Genomic DNA, 24430 nt, shown 5'->3' on the forward strand with positions numbered 1-24430 from the left:
GTTTGCTCCAGACACATGTGCCGTCGCTGAAAAATACTGTGTTTCTTACTATAAAAGTCGATTTCCATCAACAACACTTAGCTGAAGTCATCTTTGCTGCTAAGGAGGTAGCTGTTGTGTGCATGACCTTCCAGAGTTTTCGTGGAGGCAAGTGCAATGTAAGGGAAAGAACTGCAAATTGCTGAGCAGTGGAGGGTGCACGAGTAAGTTCCCCTGACAGTGCTAATTCAAAGTTCGCCACAATCTGGCAGTTGTTTGCTCCAGACACTATGTATACCAGTCACAATATTACTAACAATGTCTGCGGCTGTCCGTGTCACGTTCAGTGCGGGGTTTGCTCACTGCGACTGCACATTCTTGGTGCGTTGTCCGAAAAAAAGTTGCAGGTAAGTGACTTTGCCAGTCCTTTTCATAGACATTTCATTGCTGTAGCACTCTGCCCATCCTTGCCTGTTCATCTCGTGAAACAGCTGTAAGACGTAGACTGGCGTCGCAGTTAGAGGGGTTCATGTAAGCACGTGACCAAACAGATTTACCAACTCTAGATAGAAGGCGAAAGCGTAAGATGGGAGGATGTTGGACAGTCGCTAGTCAGAGGGAAGGTTAACAGCGCATGCGAGTCCCGAGAATGTGGGGTTGTCCGCAGATACGCGATGCCTGTATGCAGAGTGAATCGTCATACATTTGATCAGTTCTAATGGCCTGGATGTCGTGCCATCTAATCCAGTTCAACTGTATCTACTGCTGTTGTGTGTGTGTGGTAACAGCTTTATCACCACGGCCAACAAGTATATGTTCTCATCTCATCTTGATAGTGCATGAGCACCTGTAAATCTCCCCTGTAATTGCCCTTGTGGATTAACAAAGTATATTTAAAGGTGTACAAGCTCTGTGACAGAGTGTTTATAAGCTCTGTGACAGAGTGTTGAGTCAGCGGCTGTCTGTTTTCGGCAGCAAAGTCTCGAGGATTGTGTGACGTTGCTCGTGTTCTCGCTAGGCACTATGCACTCACAGGTGTCGGTGCAGGTGGCAGAGAATTCCATAGACACGACAGCGAGAGCTCTGTCCGTTCCGCGTGTCTGTTCCCCAAGGTTCACGACAAACTTATTTTAAAGGAAAAGCAAAGACAATAGTATGATGAAGTTAAATGATAGATAATGACGTTCTGAATCGTTTCCGCTAAAAATTTCCGGTTGCTAAACAATCGTTTACTTAAACCGCTCTCGGGTTGGACAGGTAGGCAGCCATCTTGTCCAATGGCGTGACTAGAAACATCGGACGCGAAATTAATAACGTTCAGTTTTCTACTCCGAGGTCGTCACAGTTCTGACATCCGGGACTTGCAGTAAAATTGCAGGATCGTGCAGTAACATTTCGAACCAAAGCAAAGCGAGAGAAAGTTGAGCAAACATGGGCATGACAAAGTCAGAGGCGTAGGAACCAGGGGGTGTAGCTGACTCCCTCAAAAAAGATACCGAGGGGACAAGAATGTGAGCGTCGTTCACTCTCGGCATGGAGTTTGCCCGCACAACCCCACCCCCCACCTCCGATCATCTTCCTATGCCACTGCAGAGGATACTGTTACAAACAGCAGCACAAGAGTTTGTGTTTGGCAACTGCATGCTTCAATATTGTAATTTTTAACGAAAAAAAGTAAGGGGCAGCGACTGCTACGTAAAAACAAACAAACAAACAAACAAACAAACAAACAAACAAACAAACAAACAAACAAACAAAGCAGTTCTATTGCAAAACTAAAAGGACATCCTTCTGCGTCACTTGCCTTAAGACTGATGGCGTAGACAGAATTTTGACAGATCCTCTCACCAGAATGAAGCCAGTGTCCTCCATGAACCATGCTCTCTCAAAGGTCAAACGCAACAAAGTCTCAAGACTGTTAACATCCTTCACGCAAGCTACATTCGCCTTCTTACACAGATGGCAAGTTCTCCGTGATTCTCGCACATTGTCGGCAACGAATCCACGCCACGCTGGCCAATCGGCAAAGATGAAAACAATGGACCAGCATCGCTCGACATGTTTCTTGTCCGCCGACATCACGCGTTAGACTCAATGCTTTTTCTCTGACGAAAAAAGTGCGCTAACAAAAAAAACCAGATTTTCTTGCGGCCCGAAATTTGATCCGACATGATTCAGAACGTCATCTATGTAGCTAAGCACAACTTACTAGATACTTCTCCTCAAGGTAATTCAGAATAATAGTTCATCTTGATTTAAAGTATGTTAAACACACAAAAGTATATGTCTGGATTATCTAAAACCCCTCGACTGATTTGTTTGTTTATTTGGCGATGAGGCTGTTAATTCTATTTAACCATCTCCCCGCTCCACATTTCTCCCCCTCTTTCAGCTGTGGAAGTCACGTGACGAGAAAACAGATGTAAGCGATGCGTTTGTCGTTAGGAAATGAGGTGTTTGTTACTTTTAAACAGACCTGGGCAAAGGCCGGCCCGCCTCCTGTCTCTGACCGGCCCGCCCGCTGGCCCGCCCGCCAGTATATATACTATATATACAGTATTGGGTAAAACTGAGTTAACTATATTAGTCCGGCCCTCTAAAACCATCCCAATTTCTCATGCGGCCCCTTGGGAAAATTAATTGCCCACCCCTGCTTTTAAACGAAATGTTCTCCACCTGTAAACGAACTGTTTTTCAGCTTACACTAGATGTTTTCACCTGTAGCTGAGATGCTTGTCTCAAGGATGAGATGTATGTCGTTCGTTAAGGAGACTTTGTAATGTTTTTTCAGGTGTAAATGAGACCTTTGTCATTTATAAACGAAACTTCTGTCACGTGTAAACAAAACACTTGTATCGTTGTCTAAGTGTATGTAGAGGCGACACATTCGTGACTCACTCTGTTACCAGTGGCTGTGTACACAGAGCATGAACACCCTTATCTTGAACAGGTTCGTGGTCAGTGTCTGTAGTTCACTGTAGTTCGTATTACCTAAGACAGAGATGCAGTGAGGCCTGTCTGATATCCATTGTGTACTTCTCATACTTTGTAGTCGCCCCGCTGCCAGCCAGCGACACACAAACACCATCTTCTTGTCACGAGCGTGTCATCGCGAGGGTATCCTCATGTTTAGTTTGTCCACTCTTCTGAGAACACAGACAACAACATTTTGTTTGGCCCAGTGGCTTGATGTAAAACACTGAGACGAATGTTTAAATGTGGTCAGTCTTTTATCGTCAAACATTGATAAGAACATTTCTTCCGCGAACTCTCTTGTCTTGAAAATTAAAAAAAAAATGTCGTCCCGTTGTCTTATCATAAAACCTACAAGAACGTTTGTTCAGGACACCCTTAATTAAAATACTGGCCTATAATAGCGATTAGAACATTTATTTTGCTTTCTGGTCTTTAAACTCAATTTGGCCACTCCTTCAGACACCGACCAGAACTTTCCCTAATTCGGAATGAGAATGGACACTCACGGCTCTGTTCGACAAACATGCGAAGAAAACACGCGTGATCGTCCCAAGGCTGCTGATGTCCCTCACCTGCTGATGGCTCTCACCTGCTGATGGCTCTCACCTGCTGTTGACCTGTTTGCTGCACTGAGAACAAACGCATTTTTCCGCATGTCAGGGTACAGGCGCCCACTCCAGTACGCACAGTCGGGTAGCGCTGACACCCGACCTCTGTGTGTGTTTGGAACGTTGCACAAGCAGCTTCCGCTTTTCTGTCGTGGCTATACGGAAACATAAAATTCGTGGTATACAAGAAATTAACTCCTGAGACATGCTTTTCCACATCTATTTATGATAATAGAGAGGAATTAGAAAAAATTCAAAGAAGCGTCTCCCTACATTAACTGTTGTCTCATAATATTTATACATATTTTCATGTTATGGTTGCGATGGTTTTGTCAGTGTGCTTACGACAGTTTGTCCGATTTGACTTAGTTCAAAGTTCATGCTAAGGCTGCCAGGACTGTATCTACATTTCATCTATTCCTCAACGTAAACTGAATTTGTGATGACATTGTGAAGACAATAGCTGCCTTCGTACAAGAAAGGCACCATTAAGATATTTAATGTAATCTTATTAGTGTCGATGAAATACTTATTAACAAACAGATTTACACTCTTCAATATTTAATTATTCTCTCTATTTTTAATAATTTCCTAGTGTTTATAATTTTACTCGCGATGACTTGCGGCGTATTGCGGGTCTGGAGTCAACATCATTCAGTTCGCCCCTGGAACATTCGCTTTGGGTTTACTAATATTTATATTTCGCTGTTGAGACGATTTTTTTTATGGGAGGCGGTCTATCACTGCACCTGACTGATGTTGTCAGGTCTGTGTTTGAGAAAAGTGATTTAGTATTTGTTTACTTCGTTCGTCAAACATCAGGAAATCGTTAATGTTCTTCTCGGGGCTGTTTACAATCAGGGTTGTTTATCCCCGAGATTGTTTACCTTCAGGACTAATCTAGGTTTTAAGTGTAAAAATGTTTAAAATTTCTCATTTCTTCATGAACTTTATTGAGTGTTACAGTTAGCAGTGGTTTATAATAGTACAAACCGCTGTTTTCTCTCTTTCACTGTGTGCGCGTGCGGCGTGCGTGGCAGTAAGAGGTTAGCACCTTAGCACAGGTAAGAAACATTTCGTGTCAGACTGTGTTCGTGCCTCTCAGGTAGATAAGACACGGAGAGCAGGCTGCGGTTCGCCAGATAACCGTCGTTACACCTGGACGTCAACCCAAATCTCCGCATCAGTAGCATCAGCAACATCTACTACTACTTCGTCTTAATGTTCCTACTCACCATCAGTGGAGCATAGGACCGCAAACAACATCTACAGCAGCACGATATTGCCATGACGGTCGAAGGCCATCAGCACCGGCCCCACAACTCCGCGCTTAGCAACAAACACAACGGCGACAGTCAGGACAACAAGGAGGCGGCACTGCTGATAGACGACGACTACAGCAGGTCAAGCGACACCACCTCTGTCAGCGCCAACGGCCACATCCTGGGTAACAGCAACACCGCCGCTGTCGTCGTCGCTAATGATAATGATGGTGGACACACAGAGGGTGCTGAGGCGTCGTGGTTCCGCGGTATGTCGGCGGAGAAGCGGTGGACGCTTTGCCTGACGGCGTTTGGAAACTTCGCCGCCTGCACGTGCTTCTCACTCATCGCCCCATTCTTCCCTAACGAGGTGAGCAGTCACTCGTGTGATGTTCTTTCCGCTCATTTGCTCACCTACCTACCTTTTATTACTGTTGACTTTTCGAGTCATCTTTCCCTGCCTACCATTCTCTGATCTGAGTGAGTGAGGCAATCAGTCAGAAAGTGATTCGGTCGGGTAGTTAGGGAGCCAGTCAGTCAGACAGTAAGTAAGAGATAATGAGAGTGAGTAATGGTATATATATATAAATCGTACTATAAATGCAATGTATTGCACGTTTTTGTACTTAAATATATCATGTTGTGTATGTATTATGTCGAATAATATGTTACAGATGTAGACATGATTACTATGTATGTAAGTAAAATAAGTAATGTTTGAACTACACAGACGGGTATACAGGGAATATGTATGTATTAATGTTACATGATTGCTTTATACATATGAATAAGTAATGTTTGAGCTACACAGAGGTGTACACAAGGGGGCGCTGTATCCTTGCAGGCGGCTCTCAAGGGCATGTCGCAGACGGTTGTGGGCGTGGTCTTCAGCTGCTTCGAACTCGTCTTCTTCCTGTCAGCGCCCATCTTTGGCACCTTTGTACGTGACCTTTTCCCTTGTTTATTTATTCTGTTTACTAATAGTTTACCTAGTGTTGTTTAACGTTCTATGTGACATTTCCGCTTGTTTCTTTAATGATTTTAGTAAAGGTTACCTACCACTGTTGTTTAATATTCTACGTTCAAACGTTCCTTTATTCTATTAATAATTTTCTAGTTGTCTATTGTCAGTCCAACTCTTTCACCTTATATACATACCATGTACATATTATAGTCAATGCTATTTTTACTCAAACTCTCTCAGTATATATATATATCTAAAATAGGGGAGGTGGGAATGGTCTCCTCCCACTCCTGTGGACAACTCGACACAATCTTTGGTTCAGGTGTTTATTGCTGGACGGTCGATGGTTTTGACCAGGGTGAAACACACTAAGTGATGGGAGGTTTTATAATTACAGAATGAAAGGAAAGGTAGAAAAGCCAATAACTACAGAAGAATCTCACTCAAATAATTGCATCAAGACTAAGTAAATTGGTAGAAAAATACTAAAAAAGTAAAGATGTACAGACAGGCTTTCGAAGAAACTATAGCACTATTGACTTCATCTTTATTGTATTTGCGTGAGCCCAGAAGCAACTTGTTAGCCGGTAGAAATTGTAGGTGGTTTTTATAGACTTTCAAAAAGCATTCGACTCAGTTATGAGGGAAATACTCTGGAGAATATTAAACAAGAATAAGTTGAGAGGAAGAATGTATAAAGATATAAAAGGATTATATAATAGCGCTAAAGTTAAAGTAGGAGGTGACGTAACAATCTTTTCTGTCCCAGGCGCTTAAAGCAGGGAGAAGTTTGTAGCTGTTTGTTTTCACTACTTATTAATGAGTTAGCAAAAGATGTAATTGTCGGAAGTAAACATGGAATTCAGTTAAATCCAGATATCATAAAACTACTTATTTTGCTTTTTTGCAGATGATGTAGTATTAATTTCTGATACTGTCACTGGTTTGCAGAATCAGCTTAATGTTTTAAGGAAGACATTATGTAAATTTAGGTTTAGTAGGAACTTTAGATAAGTCTAACACTGTAGTATTTAGAAATAGCGGTTTTATTTCTTCCTATGAGAAATGCTAATTTGGAGTCCTAAATATATGTTATAAATATGTATAAAATTTTGGGTATCTACGTCTCCACTCGTATGTCCTTCTCTCGTGCTTTAATTGACATGACTAGTCGTGCCAATAAAGGTGTAGTTGGAATCCTTGGGGCGTTATGGTCTATTAAACAATATGCTCCTGATGTTTTCCTAAAACTGTTTTGTAAAAATTACAAGAGTGATTACCAACCCTTGTAATATGGACCGGTGATGTAAGCAATAATTTATTTCGTTTGTTTTCTCTTTCTCTCTTTCTCCTTATTTTATTTTACGTGTGTAGTATTTTTATAGCCATATAGATGTGCTCTAATAGACAACTATATAATAACCAAGGTTTAAATTTGTATCATTGTATGCTCTATATATTACACATGTTGCAACATACCTTTATGTAATACATTAGAAATGTACAGTCATTGTGATGTCACCCTCCTGTTAGGGGTTGATGACTGAAGCAATAAAAGAAAAAAAAATGATTCTCACTGATCCAGGCATGACAGCTGTCTATTGTCTTACCATAGTAAGCCTTCCATATGTAGACAGCTGTCTATTCTCTTACCAATCTGGATGCGACTGTTGTCTATTGTCTTACCAGGGTATACCTTGTACATGTAGACAGCTGTCTATTGTTTTCTCAGGGTATACCTTGTACATGTAGACAGCTGTCTATTGTTTTCTCAGGGTGTACCTTGCACATGTAGACAGCTGTCTATTGTCTCACCAATCTGGGCATGACAGCTGTCTATTGTTTTCTCAGGGTATACCTTGCACATGTAGACAGCTGTCCATTGTCTTACCAGGGTAATAGACAGCTGTCTAATGCCAACCCCATTTTCTCACTAGCCGCACCTCTCCCCGGCCATTTTCCTTCAGTACCTAATGCTCGTTTTGACACGTGACATGTCACAGGTGACACAGCTCGGACCGCGTTTCTTGTTCTTGTCGGGGTTGTTCAGTGCCGGGATTTGCTGCCTGCTTTTTGGGTAAGTACGGTATTATTCTTTTGTTGGCTGAAACTTTCTTGATTAAGTACGGTTAATGCGGCAATGGGGGATGAGAGGCAGCGGTAGGGAGGTCACCTCTTTAGAAACGGAAGTGGAGATGGTTGTGAACTGTTTTGTTAATTTTGTTGTCGTTCCGCTCCAGGTTGAGTTGATATTAAAGGTCTTGTAGTGGAAAACTAAAACTACTTACAATCTCGTCAAGAGTAGAGTCAGTTTGAATCTCGCTATTTTCGTGTCTGTTCTTGTGGAGAAAGTTGAATGTTGTATAGGATGTGGTGTTTACTAAGAGAAATTACACGGAACTCTTTCGTCTCCTTTGTCCTCCGATGACGTCATGTCGATCCCAGTGTCAGCTGATGCCATGATATGATTGGACATCGCTCACAGCCATCTTGATTGTTAGTACTAAAAGATAGATATAGATATACACCACTAATCCAACTGACGACCCACCACCGATGTCTTGAGTTCAAATCCTAACAATGACCGACACTTCCTGTCCCTTCGCTGACGTCACACAGCACGTCACAGCCTTATCACCGCCGTCACAGCCTTGACTATACCTTTAAAAGAAATTCACGCACGCAGGCACTTCCCTGCATATTCATATGCACGCAATCACGCACACAGATACACACCGGCAGCAAGATGATAAAGCATGCACAAGGTCAAGGCTGTAGACAATAGTTCAGGTTGTTGATGATAAGGTGGAGAGGAGGAGGATGTGCTTTATAAGCAGATCATGTTGCGCAAAGTAGTTCAATGAGTTCGTTTTTTAAATAATTGTTGTATTGTGACGTCATGCAATTTATGATAATGTCTATAAATAGGTGAATTATGAAGCTGTTAAGAGTTGTAGCCTGTGATGTCACCGTTATTTATTCTGTCGTCTGCTATAAATATTGCATTCTGTAACGCTGTTAAATACGTGTATACGGCTACAGCACAGTTGTACCCTGCAGACCTGCACTGTGTCCTGCTGACAGGTGACGTCTGTATAATTAGGTCATGCTATGCATGTCCTACTGACAGGTGACGTCTGTATAATTAGGTCTTGCTATGCATGTCCTAGCGGCCCGGTGGCGAAACGGTTAGCGCTGTTAGCGCCTGTCACCAATACAGTGAAGGTTGGCTGCCCTGAGTTCATTTCTCGTCTCGGGCATGCTGTTCTTTCTCTGCACGTGGCACCTGTTTACAGGGCTGGCTGCTCTCCGCCAAGGACGGTCCCAAGCCCGGCTGAAAAAGGAGGAGGGTTGGGCGTGGGGCCAGCACCCCCACCCCGTAAAAACAAATCCTTGCTACTAAAACATCGACAACAGTAAACTGTCGTCGATGGCCTATGCACCAGGAGGTGCGAAGGGCAATAATAATAAATAAATATGCATGTCCTGCTGACGGGTGACGTATTCGTGATTGTCTGTACTATGCATGTCTTATTGAAGGGTGACGTGTTGTGAGACATCTTGTGGTAAGATGACGATTGTGTTCTATGCTATGTCTTACTGACTGGTGACGTGTTTATGATTGTGTCACGTGCTATTCATGTCTTACTGACTGGTGACGTGTTTATGATTGTGTCCTGTACTACATCTGTCTCGAAGTCTGTTGGAGTGGTGTCCTGCGGGAGCCGTGTTCACCGTCCTGTGCTTTCTACTTCGGACATTTCTAGCGCTTGGTGCCGCCTCCTTCATTACTTCCAGCTTTGCCATTGTGGCCTCCCACTTCCCCAATCAAGTCGCCACAGTCTTTGTGAGTATGAGTCAGGGTACAAATCAGGGTGTATTGCTCACCCCGCACTACTTACAACATTACATCTCTCATTATCATTCTTTGAGATACACATGTTACTGTAATCAATGAACTTCTTGGGTGTCTTCAGAATGCTTTTATTACCATTTTCGACGCATATTTCTATCTTTTACTCTCACACACACACATATATACAACCGCGCACTGTAGATATACATGACTGTCCTAACACACGCACATGATTTTTCTGACCTTTGACCTCTGACAGACAGCGTTGACAAAGCGGGTGAGACACGCTGTGTCCATGAGTGAGATGTTGTACTGACACAAACCTAATGATAATTTTGTAACTTTGTCTACAGGGTACCCTCGAAATATTTACAGGAGTCGGGTGGATGATGGGACCGTTAATAGGGGGCGTGCTATTCGAGGTGAGCCCCCCTGTTATCCAAGAGTCCAAATTGTAACTTACTGAACTTCTGGCATTACTGGCATTACTGAGGAACTTAAGACTGTTCTCAAACAAACAAAGTACCAAGCTATCAGAATCCTGAAGTGTACTTAAGTCCCATTGTAATAACAAATGTAACAGCAGACAATGTAGGACTTACTATGTCGAGCTTTTGCCTTATTAAGAGGGGCCTTCGGCTAGTTTGAGACCTTTGACCTCATGCTACTGAGGCTTTGCCATAACAGCAAACCATTTTAGTTGACCCAATAACCTCTTTCTATAATACACCTGAGAACTGCGATGTACAAAGGTTATTGTCTCGGGAACATTGTCAGCCACTCAGACTTGGGGGACTTGTTATCTTGCAATGACGAGCTCAGCCACACGACAATAATTTTGAATTGTCATTACCTCAACGTCTGGAACAACTGTATCGTTTACACTTGACACCAAGAATGTTTAGGAACACTTTTAATGTTTACTTTTCACACCAAGATGCAACATGGGGTAAGATTGCAACACTTCGCGCAACTTGATATCAAGACTTGTTGGTTGAAGTTCTTCCTTCAAGACAAGATGATGGGTCGTGTACTTTAGTATTTATAATCTCCATCAATCAAGACAAAACAGTGTCAACAGGCCTGGTAAATGAGCACTTTTTTATAATCTTTATTTTAAGACCGAGGGGTCACAAAGGGTCATGTGCTTAAAGAACATAATGGCGACAAAACGGTATTTAATTTTTTTTTTAACGATGACTTCACGTTAAGGAATAATGTCCGAATTCGCGACCCGAGAGTCTCAGATATTGCGCAGAAGTTCTATTCCTTTGTGAGATTGTGGGAATAGTTTTCCACCGCCGAGAACATTCTAACAATAATAAACTCGCCAACTACTTGTGTACACGTCACCAGACTTCTAACACAGTCACGGCTTTGTCACGGCTTTGTCACGGCTTTGTCACGGCTTTGTCACGGCTTTGTCACGGCTTTGTCACGGCTTTGTCACGGCTTTGTCACGTCTTTGTCACGGCCCACAAAAATATCCGAATATTTAGTTTAATAAAAATAAATAACTGATTTAGGTGTTCGTAAATCATCATCATTCTCATCGTCGCTGATTTGTTTTCCTCGTTACATTTTCTGTGACCTGCTTTGTAATCAGCTGCGTGGCTGTGATTGCACAACAAGCCAGCAACGACTGCAACCACTCGGCGTAGTCACAGCACCTGTCTGACAGCTGAGTGTTGTTGACCGACAAACAAAATCCAGGGTAACGTCCGCTAAAAGTCTGCGCAAAAGCAACACTTAAAAAAAAATTATTTGAATCGTAACGGTCGAGCGCAGAGAGAGATTTCTTCAAGTCTGAGCGAGTAGTCTCCCGTTATTCTCCCGGTGGCGCAGTGGTTAGCGCCTGTCACCAATACAGTGAGGGTTGGCTGTCCTGGGTTCAACTCTCGTCTCGGGCACGCTGTTCTTTCTCTGCATGTGGTATACAATACAACTTTATTAATCCGCAAGGGCAATTACAGGTATGATGCAACGCCAGCACACTAGAGGGAAGATTATGTAGATTATGTCTGATTATAGGGTGTAAAATACTATTCTCTCCCTCCCCCTCTCTCGCGACAAGGAATCCACTAACATCACCCTGCGCAACATCACAATGTCCACGCGTTCGCCTGATTAATTATTAACATAGTTGCCAGATGTATCCCTGATAAAAACTTGTCTCCTAGAGATCATGGCGTTTGGCATTGTTTGTACATGTGGGTGTCGGTGGGCTGTACATAGTGTAGCACGTGACGTTGGCAACCAGTGGATGTATAGTCTACATTGTGCATATGTTGTGATGTCATCAGGCAGGCGGGTTCAGTCTTCCTTTCTTCGTCTTGGGCGGCCTGCTACTTCTGTGCTCAGCCTTTGCAGCCATCTTCCTTCCGCTTCGCGTGGGTATGGCGCTGCATTTTTAAACACACACGTGTGTGTGAGTGTGTGTGAGTGTGTGTGAGTGTGTGTGAGTGTGTGTGAGTGTGTGTGAGTGTGTGTGAGTGTGTGTGAGTGTGTGTGAGTGTGTGTGAGTGTGTGTGAGTATATGGTTATGTGTGTCTGTGTGTGTGTGTTGTGTGTGTGTGTGTGTGTGTGTGTGTGTGTGTGTGTGTGTGAGTGAGTGTGTGTGTGAGAGAGAGAGAGAGAGTATGGGAATGTGTGTGTGTGTGAAGAAGTTGACGTGGACGGGTAGAGGGGTTTGTGCGATCTTATTTTCTCTGTGCTCCTGTGTCCGCCTGGCCGTTGTGGTCCGTGACGTCACTGTGTAACGTAGTTTGTTGGATGTGTCAGACATACACAAGGGCAACAACTCAGTGTCCATGATCCGGTTGCTGGCCAGTCCACTGGTCTTCATCTGCTGCTTCTCCATCGTCTGCTGCTCTTACTCCTTTGGCTTCTTGGATGCAACTCTTTCTACGCACGTTAATCAGGTAATGACACGCGTTCTACACGTTAATCACTGACACTACAGCCTTGTCTGTCTGTCTGTCTGTCTGTCTGTCTGTCTGTCTGTCTGTCTGTCTTTTTTCGTTTTTTTTTCCAGTTTGAAAATTTATTTACAGAGTAATCTGGTTATACTGTGAGTTGCAAAAGTGTCCCTGATCTTCAGTTCCAGCTACGCGCCACCCTGGTTGGCCTCATCTTCACGCTGGTGGCGGCGCTCTATGCCGTGACGTCACCAATGTTCGGGTGGCTGAGTGACAAGAAGGTAAGCCTCTCACCTGGCACTCACGTGGTCATTTGTGACGTAGCCAGTGGTTTTAACAGTCAGGTCCACAATACAACCCGCTAAGCCAGCAAGTTTCTTGCATCTTTTTTGGATCTTGTGTCAGAGATTAATTATTGCAGACGTGGCAACATTTTTATTTTATGCGTTTGGAGAACTGTTCATGCATTGACACAAAGATATACAGACACAGACACCGGTAGCTACATGGTTAGGGATATATGTAGGATGTGTACAGATATAGAGATGTAGACATATTGGGTGTTTAATGATCCTCTCAAACTGTTGTGTTTCAGGGTATTACGTACCCGCTAATCATTGGGGGCAACCTGGCTACAGGCGTTGCATTTCTCCTTATAGGACCCTCCCCTCTTCTACCTTTTCTTCACACGTGAGTAGTGATCAACGTTGGTAAACAGTGGGAGGCAGTAAATGGATGATAAGGCTAGATGTGACACACAGAAGAACGAGATGTAATATCTCTCTGGTTTCTGTATCAGTTCCCCAAAGGCAAACATGCAAAGTTTTGTGGAGACGTGGGCGTGTTGATCTGTGTGTGTGTGTGCTCGTGCAGGTGGGTGCGCGCTCATTGTCTGTGTGTGCGTGTGCAGGGAGCTGTGGCTGGTGATCGTTAGCCTGGTCCTCATGGGCCTGACAGTGGGAGGAACCGTCATCCCCACTCTCACCTGCATCATGCAGGGAGCAAGGTAGCTCAGTTTATTCATCTCTTTCTCGCTCTCCCTTCCTCTCATTCTCTCTCTCTAACCCAGCGGTTCTCAACCTTTTACATGTGACGCCCCCCTGACGAACAAAGGTACGTCCGCGCGCTCCCCTTAGCCAGCAATGTAAGATAATTTCACTAATACCGGTATAAGAAACTTTAAAAAAATGACCACCTTCGCGTCCCCTTGTAAGCATGTCGCGCCCCCACAGGTTGAGAACCGCTGCTCCAACCTATCCGTCTGGCGGTTCGTCGGTCTATCTGTACGTCACACCAGTATCTTGTTTCATTTTACTTAACTGTGTGTATGACATTTTCATTCAGTATTTTGTTTTACTACAATATATTTAGCTGTCTGTATGCCCTCCAGCATCTTGTTACACGTCTACAATACACTCAGCTGTCCACGTGACATTTCCCTCCAGTGTCTTGTTTCTGTGACAGGGAGCTGAAGCTTGGCGATGGACTGGAGATCTTTGGAATAGTTTCTGGACTTTTCAACTCGGTTTTCCATATGGGGTCTGTCACCTCTTACCCGTGTACCTTTATTTTGATTTGGTCTGTCTGTCTCCTTTCCACATTGTCACTGCTTATAAATACTTTACAACACACGTGAGTGAGAGTCTCGCGCTTACGTGTGACTGTGTGTGTGTGTGCACTAGGAGGGGGGGGGTGGTCTACGGAAGATCGAGCTCTTGGTTACACTCGTAGCAGCGGTAGATTGGTTGGTTGGTTGGTTTGCTAGTTTACTGTTATGAGTGGCTGGATGGTCAGCTGACTGGATTTTGTCCACGACTGTTTTAGCTGCGATGTGGTCACATTGGTGTGTGTGTGGCGATACGTATCGTTTCTGTGCAAATATTAATGTACTGACAAGTCTCTTTGTCTCCAGAGCCTTCATCGGCCCCACCATGGGCAGCGCGTTGCTGGAGAGCCTGGGCTACGAGTGGTCGGCTACAATTACCGCCGGGTGCATGTTCCTGGCCGTGAGTACTTTCTGCTCGTCACATCGCTTCTGTTCACTCGGGGTAATGGGGGGTGGGGGAGGATGTCTGCTGTACCCGTGACTGGTTGTGTGAACGTGACTGTAGGCATGACTGGTTTTAGCAAATTGCTGCATGGATGTTCTCATCGCAATCGTCGTCATGTATTCGCACCTGGCGTAGGAACCAGGGGGACGGACAACTACACGATTCTGAGGCGGCAAGGGCAGATCAGCAACTGTTTTGACATCTTTGTACTGATATCTGTCATTTATTATCACTGGTCTGCGTAGAGAGTGCGATCTATCTTGGTCATTATGCTGCGCGTTATAAGTTCCCATTATTATTATAATATAAACGATTCGATGATTTTAAAAATTCTATTCTCTCCCTTTAATCACACAGCACGTTGTAAAGATTTTGTGTAGATCTAGAAAGTGGACTAAACTTTCGGATTGTGTATCAGATTTCTTTTGCTAATTGTTGATAATTTCACTGAGAATTTTTATCAATACCTAGATGAAATTACAACATTCATTCAACTTGATACAGATACTTTACCTCATCAAATATTTTATCATTGTGAAAATACAGATTGTTAGTGTCAAAAATCCAAGTACTCTTGCCCTCCGTCTATTTACTCGAATTGTTTGGGAAGATTTACTAGAGAAAGTGACGAAACTTTATTCTCACATAAATTCTCCTTTTAGAAATTATTTTGAATCATGTTCATCTCTGCTGAAGCCATGAGGTTGTGGTAAATTCACGTTAACTCGAGCAGACGATTGTCGGTCAGGGGACACAAACGCTGAGAGTAAGTTGAGTTACGTCCCTTGCAGGGTATAGCGGTGCTGCTGTATCTGGCGGCGCGCAGATGCTGCAAGTGTGCGCGTCCACCTGAGGAAGTGGAGAAGGCGCCGCTGGTGTCGTCATCCTCTCGAAGCGAGGCAGGCAGAGCCACCTACGGTGCACAGTCCAGTCAACTGTGACAGGATGGAGCAGGGAAGACAGGTCTGGGGACCAAGCAGCGGGCACCTCGCGTCTCAGGTCCGTCACCAACACCACATCGCAGCGGCTGTCTCGCACCGCTGTTTGTGTCCAGCATCGTGCCAGACTTGGGGCAGTGAACAGTCCTTGAGTACTGCCAGCATAAGTGAACGCAGGTGGAGTTCAGGACTGTAAAGATCAGTGAACGCAGGTTGCTTTGCGGTTCTTAACGGCTTCTTCGCATCAGAAGCAAAGAAAGACAAATCAGTGCCTAATGTGTGTGTGTGTGTGTGCGCGCCTGTGCATATGTCTGTGTGTGCACAGTATTTGATATGTATTTATATGGCATGCTTTCCTGCCTGCCAGAGTTATCTCACCGCTTTCCTCCCCCTTATTACATCGTTGCCTACCTACATACATGGGTGGATCACTGGAATCGTGCACGAGAGATTTTGTGTAACGCATTTTGTTGGTATTTACTCCAAGAACCTAAAATCTCAGGAAAATAGGTGTCTGCATGCTTTGGTTGACATTTCTACGACTGCGTGAGAGTCAGAGTTGAAGAAAATGTCTCAGAATAAACACATGAATGACGATTGTTGCGAAAGGTTAAATGTCTGTATACCTCACTGACATCGCTGATTGCATATTTAGCTTATTCTCATTCAGAAACTCTTTATCTTTTGTTCACAACTGACACATCGGTAATTACTGGAAATTCAGTCGTCGGTATTGAAGTAAGCACTGTTGACGACAGCTAACAGAAGCTGCAATGAATATTTAGTTGTTGTTAATGATGATGGTGATGATGAAACAGAATAAACTGAGTATTCCTCCACAGTATGTCTATATGTTGTGCAATGCGTATACGTGTGTGCATGAGTGTTCATAAAGATGCATCTGTGTGTATGTGAAGCGCTTTTAGTCCGGTTGGTGCTAATAAAAGGCGCTATATAAATATACTTATTAAATTAAATTAGTTACAACAGCAACACGAATCTCTCGGACTGACATATCTGGGTTCTCCTGTCTCACAAGTAAACCACAAGATGGCCAGCAGAGGGATCTCTTTAATGTGGAGTAGGTAATAATTCCAGCCTACATACCGCGTGAAGCAGTGATAACTTGGAGTTTGTCCCCCTCAGTGTAAGCCCACGTATAAAGCAGTTGCTAAGGTGTACACAGTCGTTGTCCAGGCAACAATCAAAGTACTATGACGACAGGACTTCATCTCTAGCAGACGGACAACAGGCTTCTGGTGATAACTCACGAATAAATAAAGAAAATTTGACACCGAAATCAATGATTTTACTTGTTAAATGAACGTGGACCTGGACTACTCGCCAGAGGGTGATAAAAACAAACAAACAAACAACTGCAACCCGTGTTAATTCTGTAGCTCCTCCGCTGAGAAAAACTCAGTTAACCATGGCTGTGGAGTCGTTCTCAGCTGACCAAAGCCACGATGGAAGTCTCGGCTAATGAGACAATCAGAGGGCAGGTCTCGGCTAGCCATGGCGGCTGAAGCTGCAGTAGCAGACGTAGGTCCACCTCTGGGTGCTGAAGAGACACAGCCCGCCACACTCGGCCTGACAGGAGGCGGCGCACGGACCAGAATCGAAGATATTCACGCGCTTCTCCATGTATTCATCATCCATGGCGCGCCCCTCGCCTGTCGAGGCAATAAAAAGAAAGAAAGGGCAATGTGGCGCATTTTGAATCTCCCACAGCTCTCCTCTTTCACTCCCTACTCTGAAAACAAATTAATTTTGCTGTGGTCCCAGTTTCACTTGCTCCGAAATAAGATGTAAATAAAACGAATATCATCCATTATTTCCTGTTTTCAAATTTATTACTTCCTGATGCAAAGACATTACGATAAAAAAAAATAATCTTGAATATTGTTCTCGGTATTTTCAGGGCACAACCTAAAACGACTCCACGAATGGCGCTTTCCACAGATGACGTCACGATCTAGCCGCGCAAGGGCTTCTGGGAATGCAAAGCGGACAAAATATATTCCCCACATGTACTGCGCCAGCGTTTGCAGCGAATGCGTTGCTGTGCAGTTTATTGTTCAAAAAAAAAAAAAAAAAAACAACAAGTGAACGTGTAAAAATGCGGTTTTTATTTTTTATTTTTCTCTTTGTTTACTATGAAGCAGAACAGTACTTGTAACCTATAATATTAATTACTATACAGATTTATTTACAATACTTTTCTGTCATATGCCCCTGAATGAATTGATAGGTTGACCATCAGTTTAACACCAAAAATTCTTTTCTGTCTGTTTTTGGTAAAAATACTCCCACGTTTCTATCTTTGACCAATCTATGTGGTACATTAGCATTTCACTTGCTTTTAAATACATTAGCTACTCTGAAAATTTACCAAACAGCATCCAAGAAAAACCATTTGGGAGGCAACACAACTGAGGCTTAGCGGGATAGTTCTACTGAGAAGCATGAACTTTTTCAGTCTTTCATTAAAGCGTTCTACATGCCTAGGCTACCCTCCTTGTATCCATCTCCTGTTCTGCAGACAGGCTAGCTCGCTTACTTAGAAATACAGGGATTTTTATAGTAGCCTCTCTTGACAAAAGCAAATCCTACACTTTAAACCCTTGGTCCACAAGCAAACTTGTTCAATGTGTTGTAGAATGCCACATTTCTCAAATATATCAACAAAACCTGCAGCACCTTTAGGGGTGACTGCAATCAGTCCTTTCATTGTGGTGTGGTGCTTGTAAGAGGAATACACATTGACTTGCTGCTCATAATCCTGGGTGTCTGACAAAAGAATTGTGTGCAGTCTACAGAGTATCTGACATTTTTAAACTGTCTAAACACTCTTTGCAAAGATGTTTTATCTATATATCCTTTGTTGGGAATATAGGGACATTCATAGACTTGAAGTGTAGGAACATAAACTAATAAAAAAGTTGCTCTCAAACGATTCAGATGTGTCAAACATTTTCAGTGAAAGTCCTTTTCGCAGCCTCAGAAGTGTAATGAACAGTTCCTCTTTTGGGGTAAAACGCCTAGAATGCCCTAGATGGACCAGTTTTCTTCTCATTTGTCCCGTTGATAATGTGCAGGTTGGTCGCCACGTTGAACTGGAGCCCTCCTGTTACCTCCCTGTCGCTTTTGTGTTTCCTCCTCTGTAAGCGTCGCTAATACTGGTTCGTCGCTCTCAGATGTTGGGCCTTTTCCACCACGAAAATGCAGAGAGCAGATATATGTGTTCCTGGTTATTTTCTCTTGGAAATCAGATCGCCCACATAAAAACTGCCGGCGCTTTGCTTTCTCAGTCTTGAACTTGCTCTGTTGTCTTTCCCACTAGGTCATTTTGTCACTGGTCTTACCAGGCTTTGGAAATGGAATAAAAAACGTCCCCTCCGGTAACCGCTCTGGATATCTGGAGTCCCATTTACATAAACCCCAACAGCAGTGCTTGGTTCCTCCTGTTTTCAGCATTGTTTCAGAGATTAATATAAAAAAATGTCGCTCTTTGTCAGTCGCCGTAGTGTAAACAGAAAGAACAACGCGCAGTGTTTGGCCGCAAAGCAATCCCATGATGCTCTGATGCGTGACGTCACAATCTATTTTTAGTAACCCTAGAAAGCGCTTTTGCGGGTTATCAGCTCGCTTTCATCGCCGAGGACATTCCTAGTTCCGAGTAACTGCTTTATAACTCCCCTTGCTATCTTTCCATACTGCAATACTTTTATTAATGTCGGTGACTTCTGGAAAGTTCCTCCCTGGAGACCTGACAATGAGATACTCTCTTGTCTGAACCAGATTACTGTGCTGGCTTGTCGCCTTCCATTTGTCTCTTGATGCGACAAGGGACAGAAGACTAAATCCCAGAACATGTTTTAACCCAATGGCAACCACTTCTCCACATATTCCGTGTTGTCAGTATTTATTACTGTTTGAGAAAATCGCTTTCTCTGCTGCATACGTTAGAGTTTGGAACAATCTCTCTTGTGTTTGCAATGCTGAAGAAACATGTCTAGCAAAATCCTTTTCTTCATAATTAATGCCCCCTGATTTCCGAGAACATTCTACACAAAATTGTACAGTTCATTTATTTTTCGCACTTCTTTTGTGCTGCCTTTTGAATTATTCTCAGCTTTGTTTAATGTAATTATTTGCCGGACTTACTGGACATAGACACCGCGGGTTTGGTGTCACATAAAAAGTGAATGTGTCTAGAGGTGCAGAGACGGGGTTCAAAACTCATCGCATTACGTTGTCTGTTTTTCTGTTACACTCAAAGACTCGCCCACACGTGCTACTTACCGCTGGGAAGGGAGGCGCACAGAAGTATCTGGAGGACAAAGAGCAGAGTGCGAGACATCACAGCCACAGACTTTACTCCCGACCACAAGGTGTCACGGTGTTGACAGGACGAATTACTTGGGCTGTGCGTGCAGACAGAAAGTCACAACAAAAATAAAATTAGCTGGTCGAGTCGACAACGATTAACAAACGTGTTGGCTGATGGTCTAGACACCAAGCTACTCAAATTTCGGCTGCTTGTTGAGACTCGACGGAAATGACATCTTGGCTGAATGTTTAACCGGCAGGCAAGACTGGTCTTTAAAAAATAATTAGAAGTCTGACAAATGGTCGCGCAGTAAAGACGTTAAGATACGGTTGGCTGGTCAATGGTCATGACGACAGTGTCACGTGTCGTACTCACGACTAGCGTGTAAATGTTCGAATCATTAGTAGTCTTCGAAAGCTGCAATTACAAGGCTGAGGTACACAAAGGTCTCCGAGATAACATTGCCATTAATTGTACAGATCGGTCTCAAGCCATAGTAACGGTCGCAGCACCAGACGGACCTTGAGGGTTATCTCCCGATCTCGTTTTTCTCGTAGCCAATAGCTGCCCCCAGTGTGACTACCTCTGTAGTTGTTAGTCCGCCATTCGATCTGACTACGGTAATGATGGTGTGTATTAAAAATTATCTACAATTATATTAATGCGCAGTTCGATTCGACCTGCTATATTAGTATTAAATTATAGTTCGATGTGACTACGGCTATTGGTTCGCTGTTTTATGTGACTATAGTTATTCGTGCGCAGTTGACTGAGCGGTGTGTAGACTACAGGATTCGATAGTCATGCGCAGTTCAAGCTGACTACACGAGACAACCCATACAACAGTTTAGACTGGCTACAGCTGACTAAACTCTACATAAAGGCATTTACGCAGCTTCAACTGGCCATAGTTTACAAAACTGCATGTAGATGACAGATTATTTCGTTAGACTGCTGTTGGAGATGACAACAGTGACGGAACTGTGCGTCGACAACGATCGCTACTGGTGCGCAGCTCAGACTGACTACAGACACAGAAATAGATATAGATATTATAGATATCTTTATACAGGTCTCTGGTTGACTGCACACCATAACAGAATGCACTAGTGTGCAGCTCGACCTAAGTACACTCGACAACACCGCACGTGCAGAACAGGGTTCGCTGCCAGTGCGCATCTCATTTGCTTGATGGCGATGAGCCCAGGGGGAGACAACAGCTGACAGCACGCATTGTGATCCACAACCATAGCGTGCCAACGATGTTTGCAGTCGTCTTCCTTTGTTTTGTTTATTCTCCCTTTGTCAAGTCATAAAGTGTTTTTCTGAAGACCCGAAGGCATGGGCGTCCTCTAGCGGCGAGCGTCGACTTGAGTTATGTCCCATTTCCTGTGATTGCAGGGCGTCTGGTCTTTTAAAAGCTAGCAAGCTGCGTGATCGTTATGAGCAAACAAATTGATGGTTCACGTTCAGGGTCTCCCACCTCACCCCCATGAGACCCCACCAGGAACAAGGACCGCAGTCGTGCAGTCGTCGTCGTCGTCGTTAATGGCCGTCAGGGGAACCCCACGTGTCGCCAACGGTAGGCCGCGGCACGACTCGTGCATTAATTCCACTCGTGATTTTTCTGACTTTAGTCTCAAGATTTTAGTTCTAAAAGCTTTTATTTCAATAACATGTTATTCTTCCTTCGAATTTCCTGTTTCTTTCCCGTTTACAAACGATCGTAGTTCTGCCTGTGGGTTTGGACACAATCCTGCTAAGGTTCGTCTACCCAGTATTATTATTTGACATCAAAGAGATTCACAGGGTGTGGGTAGGATATGTTTGAACAAGAATCACAATATGAGATTCTGATATATTCCGACCCTTATTATTTCTTGTGTTTATTTTAAATTTGTGTTACTTACAACACATGGCCTAACACTTTGTTTCGTTAACATTGTTGTATCGCTACACACTTCTGCTGATTTCTGTTCCAGAAATAATAAGATGTGACTATTGAATCAGTGAATGTGATGCATTCCATCATTAAACATATTTAATCCAAATACTGCAAACATGATTATAGTGGGCAATTCCATGTTCACTTTCCTTGCATTTACTTAAACTACATTTTTTTTTTTTAATGAGTAAATCCGAGTCTCATTTCTTTCGCAGTCTTTTGTTTACCATCACCTCGCGCCATTGCGCACTTTAAATAAACATTTAAAGTAACACCATTAAACTGAAGATAAAACTTTCAAGTTCTTTAACATGCTGGGGATACATGGCCAAGTGAAAATGTGAAATATATATTGAGATGCGCTGTTTGTATATTGTAATTTTAGTAACTAAAATGAGAAAATGTCATAAATAAGCTTACGATTAGAGTGTCATAAAAATCCTCAGGCATCCTCTGGTGTATCAGTTTAATTTGTAAAATGTATTAAACGACCTTCTAGACATCAGGGCAGCTGCTTTACTTACTTCAGCTGTGATGCCCTGGTGCTACACCACAGTTCATGAATGAGACAGCCTTCTCTAGCCTGTTGAGCGACATGGAGAAATGTTGAGCCAAATTGTCCTCAGTTCTTTCTGGTCTTTGATCAGGTTTGATCCATCAGAAGTAAGGAAGGGGGAGCAGCCCGATCTTGCAAGCTTTAAGACATCGAAGAACTGCCTTGTGTTGTGGGTGAAGAGTTTTCTCATCTGTTCCACGCCCCGCCGACCCTGCATTTCTCTCAGCTCCTTTTGCACTTTAGCCTGCAGGGTTTTTTCACTTTTCTTTCTTTCACAAGGGCAGGAGACCATTTTGCCACTCATCAAATCCTCCCTTTTATTACTTTTTTTAACCAAGGCATATTTGATGAATACGTGATTCTCATCAAACCAGTCTGCGTGTCCTGCCTGCATTGGGGTCCTGGCTCCCCTTGGCGATGGCCGTGGCTGCATCTCTGAACTGAGCTCATTTGTCTGAACTGGATCCCGAGAGACAAGTGTCTTTAGCAAATTAGTCCTTTGATACCGTTTACAAGCGGAGGAAGCAGGATGGATTCGTAAATTTTGCCGCCAAAAGACGCCATCGCAATCTCTGTGGTCCTGCGGCTCTGGGTAACGATATACAAATGTACAACTGCCCTGACTAGTCTGTGGTCTGTCCAGCATCAAAGAACGTTCTTATCAATGCATATAAATACTAAATGTCTGTCTAAGCACACCATGTCATAAATAAATACTAAATAAGGTTCTAAACATACCACATGGACATATCAATAACAAATCTTGTTCCTAATCGCCCCCAGTGGAGCATAGTCCACAACCACTAACCCGCCATCGAGCTCGGTTCTGTGCGTCCCTGTCCAGTTGGGACCATGTGATGCCAGCTGCCTCCGCCTCTCTGTGGACCGATCTCCTCCACGTCTGTCTAGGTCTTCCAATCCAGCGCCTCCCCTGTGGGTTCCAGGCCAGAGCTTGTCTTGTTAAATTGTCTTGTAATGTGTGACCAGTCCAGCCCCACTTCCGCTTCTTGATGTCTTTGCTGGCAGGTGTTTGGTTGGTTCTCTCCCACAGGTCTGTATTGGAGATCTTCTCGGGCCATCTGATGTTGAGGATGCGGCGCAGACATCTGTTGACGAATGTCTGAATCTTGTTGGTGATGTCATCTGTCACTCGCCATGTCTCACATCCATACAGAAGGACTGGCTTTACATTTGCGTTGAAGATGCGGATCGTGGTGTGTAGAGATAAAGCCTTGGAGTTCCAGACAGGTCGCAGGGTGTGGAATGAAAACATGACTTTATTTATTGGGCTTCTGACATCTTCATCTGCACCTCCATCTTTGCTGACTATGCTGCCAAGGGAGGGGGAACGGTCAGACTCTGTAATACATTCCTCATGTAGTTGGAGTGGGGCTTCTTGCTTGTTGTTGAACCGCATCACCTCATACATCAGATTCCGTGCTAACATTTGCGCGATGGGTGATTAAAACATTGCATGGGAAAACAACAACAACAACAACAACAACAACAAAACATATATGAGGGAAAATATCGTAACAGGGTACTTACATCGAGCGCGCAGAAGCAGGAGATGACCTCACAAACAAGATGAAGAGCAGCTGATAAGCAGAGAAGAAAGGTCTTCGTGGCCGACGGTGATGACGGAGCGGTCCGTTTGTGACGTCTGCGTGCGGCCAGCCTCAGTCTGGTGCTGAGGGAGTTAGGGGGGGGGGAGAGGGCGGGTCGTCGGGGGGTCGCCCAGTCTCGCGCCGACTGCACACCCGACCTCGGGCTCAGCACGCGTGCTGCGGTTACCGTGCATTGCCGACTGTAAACGCGACTGTTGTCCACAGCTTTAAACCGTTGGCAGATTTTTTTAGATTCCAAGGTTCATGTTAAAATGTTTACGTTGTTATTTTGTTAACTGTTCACATGTTTAAATCAATTTTAAGTACAACTGAAGCATTCAGGTCAGTTGCTGTAGCACACACCCTCGTCATGCCGAAATACTTTCAAATTGTTTATATCTGTGGCTTATTTGTGAAAAAGATTTTAAAATATTTAG

General features: G+C 43.7%; 1 protein-coding gene and 1 long non-coding RNA gene across 3 annotated transcripts; one reads left to right on the forward strand and one right to left on the reverse strand.

The window, feature by feature from the left end:
- The first annotated feature begins 309 nt into the window (after window positions 1–309).
- Window positions 310–16393, forward strand: LOC112563088 (MFS-type transporter SLC18B1-like). 2 transcript variants are annotated; one of them, XM_025236817.1, is made up of 14 exons: window positions 310–386; window positions 4669–5195; window positions 5670–5765; window positions 7793–7866; window positions 9489–9636; window positions 9999–10067; window positions 11949–12039; window positions 12427–12566; window positions 12746–12844; window positions 13159–13253; window positions 13474–13569; window positions 14028–14102; window positions 14476–14569; window positions 15406–16393. In XM_025236817.1, the coding sequence occupies exons 2-14, from the start codon at window positions 4851–4853 to the stop codon at window positions 15553–15555; spliced, it is 1572 nt and encodes a 523-aa protein (XP_025092602.1). In that variant the 5' UTR covers window positions 310–386; window positions 4669–4850; the 3' UTR covers window positions 15556–16393. The 2 variants fall into 2 exon arrangements, with proteins under 2 accessions (XP_025092602.1, XP_025092601.1); XM_025236816.1 differs by lacking the exon at window positions 310–386 and having other exon boundaries at window positions 4622–5195.
- Window positions 16394–16603: 210 nt separating this feature from the next.
- On the reverse strand, window positions 16604–24065 carry LOC112562262. Its single transcript, XR_003098831.1, has 3 exons — window positions 23935–24065; window positions 19858–19979; window positions 16604–17225 (listed from the first exon to the last, which is right to left on the reverse strand). It is a non-coding gene; the product is annotated as an uncharacterized LOC112562262 (long non-coding RNA).
- Window positions 24066–24430: the final 365 nt, after the last annotated feature.

This window comes from Pomacea canaliculata, linkage group LG4, assembly GCF_003073045.1.
Source record: "Pomacea canaliculata isolate SZHN2017 linkage group LG4, ASM307304v1, whole genome shotgun sequence".
NCBI classification, from domain to species: Eukaryota; Metazoa; Mollusca; class Gastropoda; order Architaenioglossa; family Ampullariidae; genus Pomacea; species Pomacea canaliculata.